The sequence below is a fragment of the Diabrotica undecimpunctata genome, chromosome 1 (genome assembly GCF_040954645.1).
Source record: "Diabrotica undecimpunctata isolate CICGRU chromosome 1, icDiaUnde3, whole genome shotgun sequence".
Classification (NCBI taxonomy): Eukaryota; Metazoa; Arthropoda; class Insecta; order Coleoptera; family Chrysomelidae; genus Diabrotica; species Diabrotica undecimpunctata.
The window spans coordinates 140985152-140999852 of record NC_092803.1 but is presented as its reverse complement, the minus strand read 5'-3'; the positions used below and the strand labels follow the sequence as shown (position 1 = coordinate 140999852).

Here is a 14701-nt window from a genome sequence, read left to right as displayed (position 1 = left end):
GAGAAAATAAGATCCAAAAACGTGATTTTTACGTTTTTAGTCCGGTCGTGGGTACAAATAAATACCTTTTCAAACAGCCCCTCAATAAACTTAACTGCAGCCCGCAATAAACTTCTTTACAATGAATAAATACGACTGTTTCACATCTTTAGAAAATATATGATAGAATGAGACTGGACCATTTAAAGCAGTTAAAAATAACAGAGTTCTTAAAATTGCAGAAGCAATAGTTTATGTTATCCTTGAAAATACGATTTATACATAATGTAGTTGGAAAAAAATATGTACAGCTTTTTTGTTTTAACGTATATCATTGATAATAAAAGTAAACAACTCTTTTATGTTTTAATATATTTCATTGACAATAAAAGTAAATAACTTTTTTTCAAAAACGCCATTCAAACAATATTTATTAGCATCTTATATTGCTCCGAATGGCTTCACTATAGGAAGTTAATGGTTTAGAAAACTACAGATTCATATGTATGGACAGTATTGTGATTGTCTGATATAACGAGATCGGCTTATAACGATGTAATTAGTCTGTCATTTCAGTTCTCGTTATAGAGGGAGTCTACTGTAATTTAAAGTTATGTCTAGATTGATTATCTATCATTATTTTTGAATTGAAATATTTTCATAAATTATAATAAAACACAAATCAATGGGTGGGTACTCAATTGAGATTATGGAAAATTACAATAGTAATAGGAGAATTTTTTAGGATGCATGTTTAAATAAATGTGACTGACTGATAGAGAATGTTCGATAATGTTTTAGTTTTTAGTATACTCAAAACTGGCGGTCTGTCGCACAGCCCTGCTTTTAGCTGGTTTCATATAATATTTTCGTTGAACTGGCAACGGTGTCCTAGAAATTAGAATCACACATGTGACAAGACCAACGTACACAACTTAAAAAACACGGTTTTTGGTTATAAGAGTTGTACCAGTTTTTTATGACGCGAACGGTACGATTAATCAAAAAGCACTAATAATTTTTAAATAAAAACCTTACGCTATTATTCTTCCTAGTCCAAACGTTTCTTTGTCTTCTGCATCCTCTGAGTATTCGTTATAACACTCAAGAAAAAATTTCAGAAAATATTCGTGAACAACACATGAGTCATTACGTACTTTAACCTAATGAATGAAAAATATTACAGTTTACAGTTTAAAGTTTATGATAGACACTATCTAGAAACTTTGGCCGAGTCTGACACGGTTTCCCTCTTTTATGGTTTTGCGGCGTTTTTCCTCTAATTTTCCCAAAAATTTTCACCCGTCAGACAGGAAAATTGGAAAACAAGTTCCGTCAGACAATATTATCTTTTAATTAAATAGATTAAAAATTAATTAAGAAAAGCATAAAAATAAAATTGTCTGATGATAAATATAGGTCATTCAACGCGTCTGACGGCTCGAACATGTCGGTCGGAAAAACTTCTTTGACAAAATTTATAGATAAGCAGGTAATTTTTTCAGAATATATTCAAACAGTAGCAAAAACAACTTTTCATATTGTCTGACGAAAATTATTTTCCGATTTTCCTGTCTAACGGGTGAAAATTTTCGGGAAAATTAGAGGAAAACGCCCCAGAACCAAAAAAAAGTCAGGTAAATCATACCAGACTCAGCCTAATGAAGCGATACCCAAAGTATGGAGAGAGTATTTTCATAACCTTTTTGGTCGATGGGGACTCTGACTAATATACCTGTCTGATTCTTGGTACTCCTAAAACTTTGTTTTCGTGAAGAATATTCATAGCATCTGGATCCTTTGCTTCACCAGCGCCAAATGTTGACTCCCAAAAGAAACTGTTGATCATATGGCCTTCTGCATACTAATAAAATAAGAGAAGTTTGTTTAGAAATATAATAATACTTATAGAGAATTTAGTTCTCATTTTGATCTGATTTTACAATATTATAGTATTGTTAGTGGTGATGAATATTGGATTTACTCCTAAAAACTAGAAAATAAACGCCAATCCGACGTGTGGGTGTTGCATCATAAGGAAAAACCAACAAAAGTGATCCGTTCTGAAAGTGTGTCAAAGAAAATGGTCGCAACTTTTATGTCAAAATCTGGTCACGTGGCAACAGTTGCTTTAGAAGATCGAAGAACGGTTACTTCTGATTGGTATATAACTGTTTGTTTACCATCAGTTATCGCGAAGCTTTAACAAGCAACATACAACGGCGAATCATTCTACATCAGGACAATTCAAATGCTCACGCTGCCCAAAAGACAATAGGATTTTTGGAGCTACAAAACATTGAATTGTTAAAACATCCACCGTACAACCCAGACCCAAGTCCCAGCGACTTTTTCACGTTCCCAAAGATCAGGAATTCAATGCGTGGACAGCGATTCCAGTCACCAGAAGAAGCCATCGCTGCCTTTAAAACGGCGATTTTGCAGGTGTCAACTGAAGACTGGAATAACTATTACTGAATTTAGTATCTGTAAAAATTTGTAAATCTATTAAAAAAATTGTGGTTCGAAAAACTTTTTGTATAAAAACATTTGGTTTTTTACTATTGCAAATTAGATTATTTAGATTTTTTTTAATAATATTACAAATCCAATCATTACATCTGAAATGTTACATTTTCTTGAAATTTGCATAAGCCAGAACTACTTTGAATTTAATAATCAAATATATACAAATAACAGTACAGGACTTATAATGGGTAATCCTCTAGATTCATTGGTATCAGATATTTTTATGGATCATCTAGAGACAAATAGTTCAAAACATCCCGCATTCAAACAGCTTTTATATTGGTGGACACCTTGACCAATTTTTATCGTATGTTAATTTCATTCCGTAGTCATATTGAATTTACAATAGAAACAGACTAAAATCAATCCATAAATTTTTTAGATTTAAAAATTATCACACTTAAAAACAAACATGAGGTCTCCATATTTCATAAACCTACCCATACTGACAAGACAAAATACAACTTTCAGATGGAACTAAATATCATTAAGCAAATATCAGTAAACAATGTGTACAACAAACAAACAATTAATAAAATTTTAAATCAAAAACTACATAAGAAAGCCCTGAAATTAGTATATCCACTACCACAGAAAAAACCCAGTACCTTCTGCTGGATTACATATACAGGCAAGATATCAACAAAAATAGCCAAACACATAAAAAAGAAAGGAATAACACCAGCTTCTAGAACAAACAACAACTTATGCAAATATATTAAAAACAACATGAGATAAAAAAAAAGCACACAGTGGTGTATACAAACTTAAATGTGGCGACTGCCTAAAAACTTACATCGTTCAAACCGGTAGAACTTTTAACAAACGTATAGCAGAATATAAAAGGGCTTTCAATAATAGAAAATCAGATTATACATACGCACTTCACCTTCTAGATCATAATCATTCTTTTTGACGAATTTCAAATTCTTCACATCCAAAATAAAGGCCTTAAGTTATCTTTATTAGAATCTATGGAAATTAACCAATTAAAAAACACAGATATAATTCTGAATGACCAACTTGAGACAAACAGTTCTCCCTTAGTCAACCTATTCAGTCAAAGGCTGTGTAAGTGTAAACGCATACCAAAAATAGATCACTTGAGAAAGGCACTCTGCCAAAACAGCTGTAGTGATAAGATATAATAAATTTTGTGAAAGTTTTGAAAACAAAGTTTTCAGTGTTTTATTAGTATATAAAATAAATTTCCATCAAGTACCGGTCGAATCCATCACTATAATTTGTGTTTTAAAGAAAAAATAAGCAAATAAAAATAATTAAAAAAAACATTAAAAACTAAAAAAAACATTAAATAAAGAAATTAACGCCAAAAATTCAAAAAATAACTAAATAAAAATATATTAAAACAAAAACAAATAAAAAGTTAAACATTTTACACTAACACAAACCCTAAATGTTGTTCTGTGAACAAAAAACACAAAAGTAGTGTGGTCTATTGGCTACATAGACATAATATAATACAAGATAGACTGATCGTTAGAATACAAGCCCATTCCCCCCAGTGCGACAGTGAAAACTGACGTATAGCAGTCCCTGCATCTCTTTCTAATTTACCAGGTTTATCGACCACGACACCTAAATCCAATGAGAAGGTCACGTGTTCAATAAACCTGGCCCATTAGACATAGATGCAGGAACTGTTTTGCGTCAGTTTTCTCTGTCACACTGGTGGAAAGTATGGCAGCAGTCAGCCTATCTTGTATTATATGTCTATGATTGACTGTGTCAAGGCCATAACCTTAGAAATGTCAATTTACTTCTATATTTGTGTAATAAATAAGAAAGGATGAAACTAAATGGTACTTACAGACCAAAAATCTGCTGCAGTTCTTATCTTGTCGAACGTAATAGTTTCATCATTCGAGGTACTGAATTCGTGTTCCAAAAACTGTTCTCTCAAACCTCTAGTCATATAATACATCGATGTACTGTTAAATCCAATAACATCTAAAAAATATATAACTCTATATTATAGATTTATTAGTATAATGTTTTGATGCAACATGAAGGATATGATCTTAACTCATTATATTCGGACGAAGGAATATTTATGTATGACTTAGTGAAGAAAAACATAATAAAAAGCATAAAATGTCTCCTATGTCCTCTACTATATACTGTTCTGAAGCTATTTCTTGTGGCGTCTTAATGTAATTACCATCTTTGTTGAGAATAACCCACAATTTAAATTTAAAATAAGTTTATTTTTGACTTTTCGATTTCCACTTCGGAAATCGTTTTTAACATACAAAACATTAATAAATTAAACAAATTTGGTTTTAAAAAAAATTATTTAAAAATTCTTTTAAAAAGGGTATAATATTAAAAGAAAATTCCTTTTATAAAGGAATTTTTAAATAATTTTTTTGTAATACATGGTATACAGCCAGCTACAGGAATTTAGTTTCCTTGTTATTATTCAGATTTAGCCATACGGCTCACACTCCCTCTAAGGGAAAAATTCACTCATCCCAGATACATACGGTATCAAAAGGATTGAGCTCTGGTGGGACACTTTCCGTGTTATCGAGCCCTAGGTGACTTGGTATGTTGGAGTGTACCCCGAAAATTTTTGTACACATCTGGACGTTGAGAGTAGTACAGCTTTCTGCATGGTCTTGTAAAGATGTTCATTCCGACCTAGCTTTTTTATGTTTTCTAGAAGGTTCTTTGGAATGACTCCAGTAGAAGACGAAGATTATTGTTGTTGGGTATCGCCACATCAATTAATATTGTTTATCTCTTTAGTTTATTAACTAGTATGAGATCTGTTCTATTATGTGCCACTGTTTGGTCTGTGAGCACAGTGCGGTCCCAGTATAGCTTGTAGTTGTCATTCTCAAGTATACTTTCAGGAACGTATTGATAATATGAAAGATTGTTCTGTTTGAAGAAGTCCCAGTTTGATAGCTATCTCTTGATGAAGGAGCCGTTCCTTATATTCAGTTGCATCAAATGCCTGACAGCCCTCGGTAAGATGTTGGATGGTTTCGTGAGCTTGACATCCATATCGGCATTTGTCATTTTGGACCTGAGGGTATTTGACGATATATTTCAGGTAATTTTTGGTTGGTATAACCTGATCCTGAATGGCCAGTAGTGAACCTTTTGTTTCAGGGAACATTTTTCCTGATGTCAGCCAATAGTTCGACGCTATATTGTCGACATGGTCTTGACTGGCCTCATTGGGATGTCGCCCGTGCAGAGGTTCACCCATCCAGGTGCGCATTTTTTCGTCCTTAGTAAGATGGTTTATGCGCATTTCTGGTTCCCTCAGTTTGATAGGTGTTGTATCATCTACTGCACAAATCGCGCGATGTAGAGTAGATGTCTCAGCCTCCACCTGAAAAAAAGTTCTTAAATTAGTAATTTGTTTTTCTAGTTGCTCACTAATATCCATAAGTCCTCGTCCTCCTAAATACCGCGGTAATGTCGTTCTTTTTACTGCACTTCGTATATGGTGTTTTTGTGCCTTTGTGAGGTATGTTCGTACTTTTCGCTGAAGATGTTCTATGTCTATTTTGAAAACAAATTTTTTTGGTTCTTTTGTTTAGCTCTATCAAACCAAAGTCTTGGCCACACTCATTATAAGAATGACCACTTATAAATAAAGGAGCGATGATCTACTGTTTGAATATTAGTGTTTCTGACAATGTAGAACTAAAATTTGACTGTCAGATGACTTTGCCTCCACAATTGTTGCTAAATGCAGTTATGTGTTTTACAGACGGCGGAAGGCTTCTAATATATTTTAGGAGACAAGATGACATTTTCTGACATCCACGTGACGCCTGACCTTCGTGACACATTAAGAAATAAGAAGTTTTAATCTGTAGGTTATGGACCCCTAGGTTATACGTCCATAGCTGCCTTGGATAATATGCTTTAGAATTGACACACCAGGACTTGGCATAGTTTTTAGCAAGTGAAAAATGATCGCAACTTTGCTAGCATCCTTTAGGTCATGAGCTAGCCTTCCGCCTTGCGCAAGCAAAAGTCTATTTCTGTCTGAGCTAAAGCGTTTTCTTCTGCCTAACCATGATTTATTTTTATCTAAAATTTGTTACATTTATCACAGTTGTCTGGACTTGCCCTTTTGAAACTAAGGTTGAACTGAGTATTAAAAATATTCCTGTAAAAGCTTTCCTTTACCAGTTCTTCTTCCTGTTTTCCTCGCGAAATCACGAAGTTTGTACATTATTTTCAAATTCCACTCCTGAGGAAGATACCTTCTATTCGGAATCTTATTTCTAGTGTACTGACTTGTGTATCTAGGGAAGTTATTAATATGCTCTTTTATGATTTCAATTGCCCTTTCAGAAATTTTGTTCGGGGTGATTTCTTTCCTCTTTTGTCTAGACATGACACGCCTAAGGAGACATTGGTTGCTAACTGCATTTTTAGTGTTTTCTTTTTATAGGCTCAGTCTGTATGGATCTATTTAGAAAAGCTGTTTTGAGATTCCAGTGCGCAATGCTCAATACTCTTTAAAATTGAAAGTCTTTGTTCTTGTGAAATATTATTGCTACATTGGAAATATTATTCCTACAATGATGATTTTTAAGTTATCGTAACTTATTTGCTTTATGAATATTGTATTTTTTGACCATATAAGCTTACCTGAATTTCTTGCTATTTTAGCCCTATTTTTTTGTCACTTATCTGGCCTCCGAATCCGAAACGAACTCTTCTTAACAACAATGTAGTTTATAATAACTAAAACGCTACAGTTTACATTAAAGTATTACTTTAACAACAAAATAATATTGCTTTAGAGGAGCTATACCACTACCCATCCAAAATGATAACAAACTCAACCAACAGTCTGACACAGTGGAAAAGGGGTACCAGTGCACTTGTATATCTTCTCTTCCAAGCCCTACTCATAGTTGGCTTGGAGGCTAAGTAATTTGTCGCTGAAAAGCAGCACCTGTTTGACTTATCGTTTAGATATCTTTACCTCCAAACAGAATGAAAGATTTACAGTTCAGTGATGCAGTTTTCTCAATATTTACAAAAATGTCACTTATACCCCTTTACTTCGAGGGTCCTCATATGTTTTAATTGTTTGTCATTTAGTTATAAATTTTGAAAATGCTAAATCCGCTTCAAGACAAGTTCAAAAAAATTATATTATACTATAATTAAAAATTAATAGAACAGCTTATTCACAGCATTGAAAGTATACCACATCTAATGTTGAGGGAAGCTTACACGTTGCTACTTAAGTGCTCACTGAACAATAATCTTGAAATTTCCTTCTTTCGCAAAAATTAAACAATATTAAAATTTATCGTCGATAGATAACTGTAATTTTCACAATATTTTTTCATCTTTCGACAGAAATTTTGATATAAGGATAATTAACTATACTTTTTATAACACAATTGTTTCCTAACTTACATATTGTTACAAAAATTGTAAATATTACATAGAGTAATAGTTCAAAAAGCGTTCTCTTCAATACTTCTTCTCTTCCTACTTCTTCTGCAATTGATCTGGTTATCCATTTAGCTAAAATAATATATATTGTTAGTAAGTCAACTACTACTTAGAGACGAAAATGCCACTGAACCTCTAATATCATACAAACAAGCTGAATTTCGCTGATACAAACGATCTAAAACGTCTTAAACTGCTTTTTTTATTACACAAGTACGTATTTCAAAACGACACAACTTTAACTACAAATTCCACCTAATAACCTTTACGCGGAAACATTTCCTGTGGCGTGCGATCGTTTGTGATTTTTGCGTTTTTTTGGGTATATTTCAATTGCCTCACATTTGTTGTCAAAACTCAAAGCCGTAATTTCAGGCTATAATGAAAATTCCATATTGACTGGTCAATGGAAGTGATAAATTTTATTAACCTCATGAGAATCGTAAAAAATGGTAAAAATTTTATAATAAAGCTGCTCTTTTCACCTTTAAAACGCATTTTGATTTTTGTCGTTAGGACAATCCTATCAAAAAATATCGAATTTTTACCGTCTAGTTAAAAAATTTTTTATTCAAAATTGATTTCGCGCGCGTATCTGACATTGAAAATCACCGGTCTGTTCTAGCGTTGTTTCTGAGAGAACGATTCATTCGACACAAAAAGTACTTATAAAAATTATCTCAATTACATTTTTTATTTGAAACAATTTTTTCTACAGCGTACAGATTAATTGTAAATCAATTTCTCTGGTTTTCTTCATACGATGATTGTAAGGGGGAAGCCTAAATTGACATTCTTAGCAAAATTCAGCTTGTTTGTATGATTTTTAGAGATCGAATCTCTAACGACTGGATTATAATACAATTTTCTATGACTGATTCAAAAAGTTTGAAAAACATGTACATATAAACAACTTTATCATCAATATCATGAACTTATTTTAACCTAGAACGATAACCAAGCTTGTGCTAGAAAAAGTGCAAATTTTTACCTCGTTATAGAATTATTATTACCCCATTTTACCTCATTACAGAATTAGCCATAAAAGTAAAAAAATCGACTTAGAAATGCATGAAAATAAAATACCTAAAACTGAACACCATTGAACAAATAAATTAAATATGTACTGACAGATTTAGTAACCAAATGAGAAAAGATATGTAGATATGACAAACAAAAACGAATTTGAAAATTTATAAGTCACATCAAAAGGGACACGAATGAAAGCATACAACTAAAATTCCAATTAATTGCCAAATAAGCATGGAAAAATATTGAAAAATCTTTACACTAACACAGAAAACCAAGAACAATCATTCCAAGATAGAAGTCATTTAAAATGTCACAATAGATGGACAGGTAATAAATAAAGCTTACAAATGGAAAACCCCAAATTTAAGATAACATATTATATTATGAGCTAATTAAATGTGCTAAAAAACGTACGCTATTCATAGAGGAACATACAAAAGGTTTAACATTATAATTTAATACAGAAAAATACCAAAAGATTGGAAAAGAAGACTAACAGGAGTGCTTTGGACACAAAGTGCGTGAAGATAACCAAATAAAGCTGCTACAATATGATAACATCTTAAGCAGCCTATCAGTCTATCTGAAAAAATATACGACTTAGTATACGTCGTAAGTCTAGAATTTATAAAACCAATAATGACATAAAAATAAAGACAGACAAAAACAGAAATATACAAAAAATACAAGTTCTAAACCAATGACATAATGAGATTGATAAGAAAAAGTTAAAGACAATAAAAACAGCATATGAGCAGAATCGCCACAGATACAATTTTCAACATAATTACAACACGTTAAAGACTTTTGGGGGTCTTCCTCGGCCGAGGAAGACTCCCAACTCGATGGACCGACGACCTCAAAAGAATTGTGACCAATTGGATAGCAGAGGCGCAGAACAGAAGCAGATGGAAAAGTCTAGAGGAGGCCTATGTTCAACAATGGACAACTCAGGGCTGATTGATGATGATGATGATGAAAGACTTTTGGGCGACCCAAAACGATAGCTGGACAGTTTATAATTCCCATGGACAGAAATCCCGTTTCGATGTAGGTTCAATTTTAAAAAAGCCAAATACGACAAATACGTTGCCGAGATAGACCGCGAACTAGAAGACTTCGAAGCTACCCCAGCAAATTGCGATGGTTTCTTCTAAATAGTACGAAAATTCTTCCGAAAGTCCTTAACGGCGAAGGACGTAACCTACTAAGTAAATATCATAGACTGTTCGAAACCGACTCCTTTAGCGAGGAAACAATAGATTGCGGAGAAGAACTTATAAAGATTATGAGTGAGAGGAGACAGCGAAAGTGGATAGAGGCATTGGAGAAGATGGATATGTTACATAGTAGTAAGATCACGTAAAATCTTGTCACGAAATTAAACTGCGATAAAAAAGCTGTGACAACCTCTAATTAAGTGACATAAGACCAAATCGCCCATCAAATACTAATCAATGAAAAACCCAGCCGGAGATCATGTCTAGGAACACCAAAAATGCTGCCGTGCTAACAACTAGCCCTCAAAGTGTACTTGCTTGCCCTTTCACATTGAAAGAACTAAACGTTGGTATCGAAAGCATGAAGAACCAATGTGTGTCGTCACTCCACATACCCAAAATCTGAAGGAAAACAAAAAATATTGCCTTGCTGAAACTAGGTAAACCTTCCGATGAGCCAGTAGTTATACGCCAATATCTTTATTATGCCACCTGTACAAACTTTATGAAAGAATTTTACTAGAGAAGGTGAAGTAAATTCTTGAGCCTCGTCTGATTCCTGAACACACTGGGTTTAGACCGGGAAAGAACTGTACCAGCCAAGTTATGCAACTCACTGAACACATAGAACCGCAGCGTATGACATTGTCAGTTATAGACAACTCGTTGAAAAGGTCGGAGCATTAATATAAGATGAAACATTTATAATTTATAATCGTCGAGTTCTATGTGTCTTTTAAGGGAAAGAAAAGCCGCTGGCGAAGCCGCTTCGAAGAAGTCGAAACCAGACTCGAGACCTTACAATTTACTATGATAGGAACTTTTCAAAGCCTAACCTCACCAGAACCCAAGTCTGCTCATTCCACCTAATATCGAAATAGGCAATGGAAAGATGAAGATAAGATTGTACGGATACCAACTGGAACACACGCGGAGCATCCAATATACCTTGAAGCAAAGCTGGACAGAACAATCATATATAAAGCACACTGCCAAAAGACCGCTCTGAAGGTAGCATCCCGTAACAACGTACTTCTCAAACTTCGCTACTCTAAATGGGGTGCCCAGCCGAACGTCCTTCTAACTACAGCCAAGGCTCTCAGCTTCCCACGAGCGAGTATGCATGTCCTGTCTGGGGTAGATCGGCACAAGTTAAAAAAGTGGACGTGGCTCTAAACGAAGCACGCCGAATAGCAACAGGGTGCCTAAAAGCAACGCCGCTAGAGAAACTATATCAGTGTGCAGGAATCGACCCACCGAACCTGCGAAGACGATCCACGAAGTACACCGACCGCTTCAGGCAGTCGTTTGACGACAGACATGTGATGTACGGTGCGAAAGAGCACTCACACGACGACCTGCGGCTGAAATTCAGGAAAGGTTTTCTCTCTCAGTAAAGCTCCCGTGGAACCCCCGCAAAATAAAATATACTTACCATAAAATTTCAAACTCCAATATAAATTAGTTGTGAAAACAACTGTTTGTTTTATCTCGCTAAGTATTAATGACACACGGGTAAAGAGCCATGGACTCAACTGTATGTTATATATTGTATTTAGTGAATTAATCATTTTCGGATTAAATACAGTGTTTTGTATTTTTTTTTTTTTTGATACATTATACAGTTAATTTCAATGATACTATAAGCTAGCTTACAGTATCATTGAAATTAACTGTATACTACTACTACTATCGGTTTACAGCGTTCACCGACGCCTTCCGACTCCTAACCGCCATTCTTCTCTATTTAACCATAGGCCTGGAGGGATTGCTCTTTCCTCTAGTTCTTTTTCAAAAAATTAACTGTATTAATGTATCAATAAAAAAATACAAACCACTGTATAATCATTATCGAATACATATTTATGTATTCTCAATCTTGATAAGGGTAGCTTGTATACCACAACTTATTCTAATCCTAAGAAATTTATTGATTTGTTTGACACGATGACACAGGGTTAAAAAAATTTAACTTACGTTTCTTTTTATTGTTTGTTCTATGCTTCTTCTCTTTAACATCATCAATAAACGCAGTCTCATGTATAGAACCATTTTCTTCATTTTTTAAACCGTTTATATTATTCACCATTTTCAAGTTTGATTAACTTATTTTAAAGTGACACACCGTTTTGAAAGTGACGTTTAAAAACAAGCAGATACATACATTTTGTTCATGGTTACAAAGCATAAAGGTTAAGAGTTAAACATATTAATTAGTTTAAAGGTTTTTTTGCAACTGTGAGCAGATTTCAACGGTGTGTGTATGTGTCTGTGTTGAAAGAAAAGATGAGATTAGGAAACTGTTTTGCTATAGCTGAAAAGTAGGATTAAACTTTTAAAGAATATTTAAAATTATTAAATAGAAACTATTTTAGATTCTACAATAACTCTACAATAATAGCTGAGGAGAAAAGTACCATGAATAAATCTACAGCGATGTAGGAAATAGGTATAGAATTAGCTCAAGTTATATGTGGTATAAGCATACTCTGATATATGTATGTGGAATGTCATAATTGGAATGATTGAACTACCATAAAACCAAAACTACCATATGTCAGTATTCACTTACCCCTACCTAATCCAATAAAAATCCGTCATATATTACAGATGACGACTTTCTGGCTAACTATCTATTCATTATATCAGCTTGTTTATCCTTGAATTGCATGATTTGACGTATTTTTGACTATTCTTTATTTTTTATTTTATGATTGATTATTTATAATTTCCTAGACTGCTAATCTGTAATTATGTAGCATTGTTTCCCACTCTGTGTATCTTAAAAAATTGCTAAAAGATTTTAATTTTCGTCTTACAAATCTTCGAAAGGAAAACACTTAGAATTGCATCTCAAAATCTTCGAAGATAATGAACATGGCTCAAATATTTATTTACATTGATAAATGTCGCTAGCAAAATATAAGTGTTCGTTTGGGATAAACCTCTAAAAATTGAATTCTGCGCACTGTTAATTCATACCTTACCATACCGGTACGAGAGACGCTTAGTTTCTCGAGTGCAACTTAGCCTGATATGGTTGTCTGGAAGTTTTTGTGCTTTTTTAAAAAATCTATTATGGTTTTTTTAGTTTGCGATTTATCTTTTGGTCACAAAGTGATAGCTTGTCACTATACGGTATCTGGATTTCAAGAGACACGAATATAGTATTGGAATGACATTTCTTATTGTTTTCTTGTCAAAAAAGTGGGATATCTGGCTATGATATCCCACTGTACCATTATGTAGCACATAATAACGGGGACAGTGCTACAGAAATATCCCATTTTTCTACATAGACATCTAGCTAATTTCGTGGAAGACTAAATATGCGCAGAAGCTTTCAAAACAATGCCATTATCCACAGAAGTCACAAAAGGAACCGATGCATACGCAGAACTTTTCAGTGCTTGACGCCAAAGTGTATCAGAGCAATGTGCACTTGCGCTGTAGGAACTGACATATACGCGGAAACGTACACCTATGCAGACGATACTCTAGGTTGGTGTCCATGAATCGTCTTCCGACGCAGACTGTACCCCACGGGCATATGTACACCCGATGAAGCATTCTGCGAAGTATACGTTTCACTGATACGTAATGCACATGTGTACACCTCGCTGAAATATTGTACTCATGTGTAGGCTCTATGCAGGTGGATGTTTTACAGATACCTATTGTGCATGTGTACACCCCGCTGAAGCATTTTTGCGCAAGTATCGAATCCTACAGTACCAAAAAAATTCTAAGTTACAGAGCTTCAAAGTGTCGGACGAGTATTCGAAGCATTTTCGACTTCTGAATAAGAATGACCTTATAACATCTTATGACTTTGGGAAGTATTACGTTCTGTTCTTGCTTTGTATGGTATCAAACGCGTTTTTAGAAGTGTGCCTCTTTCTTTCTTATTTACTCTTTAACAAAATAAAACGTTATACCTACGATCTGACTTCTTTAAAGTAACTAGCCTTCAACGTTAAAAAAACCAGAGGTTATCTACAGTTCCTCTCATTATTTGATTAATTAACCTATTCCATATGCTTTAACTATTATGCTTAAATACATAGAGGAAAAAATCAGCTCACTTTTAGTACAAATATATTGGAACTGTAACTATAGGAATATAGTATATTGAATGAGTGAGACGGTACGTTTCCAAATTAATGATTTTGAAAAATAGACTTAAAAGCAACATTTTAAGGCTCTATAACTTATCAACAACTGATATAATTGATTGATTGATACATTGTTATGAAACAATTGATTTCCGAGACTTGTGGCAATAAGAACTTTTTATCAGCATGATCAAAGGTACCTATGCATAGTTTGAGACAAATTAACTGCAAATGCAAAGATGATTTCCACGTCCTCGTCGATCAACACTTCAAAACTTGCATCTGATTTGATAACTACATATTCTGTTTTCTTCATGCTGACTTGTAACCCCCATTTTACATATTCTCTGTATAGACGCT

The 14701-nt window shown here is 33.8% G+C and overlaps 1 protein-coding gene across 1 annotated transcript in view; it reads right to left on the bottom strand.

Annotated features, from left to right (window-relative positions):
- The window catches only part of LOC140432311 (polycystin-2-like protein 1), an 80237-nt gene extending 67858 nt beyond the window's left edge, over positions 1 to 12379 (bottom strand). Inside the window, exons 1-5 of the mRNA XM_072520146.1 lie at positions 12204 to 12379; positions 7936 to 8046; positions 4340 to 4479; positions 1715 to 1843; positions 1018 to 1142 (exon numbers count right to left, since the gene is read on the bottom strand). Coding sequence (XP_072376247.1) covers positions 1018 to 1142; positions 1715 to 1843; positions 4340 to 4479; positions 7936 to 8046; positions 12204 to 12315 — 617 coding nt within the window. The 5' untranslated portion in view covers positions 12316 to 12379. The remainder of the gene's footprint in view (positions 1 to 1017; positions 1143 to 1714; positions 1844 to 4339; positions 4480 to 7935; positions 8047 to 12203) is intronic.
- Between the last annotated feature and the right edge of the window lie 2322 nt (positions 12380 to 14701).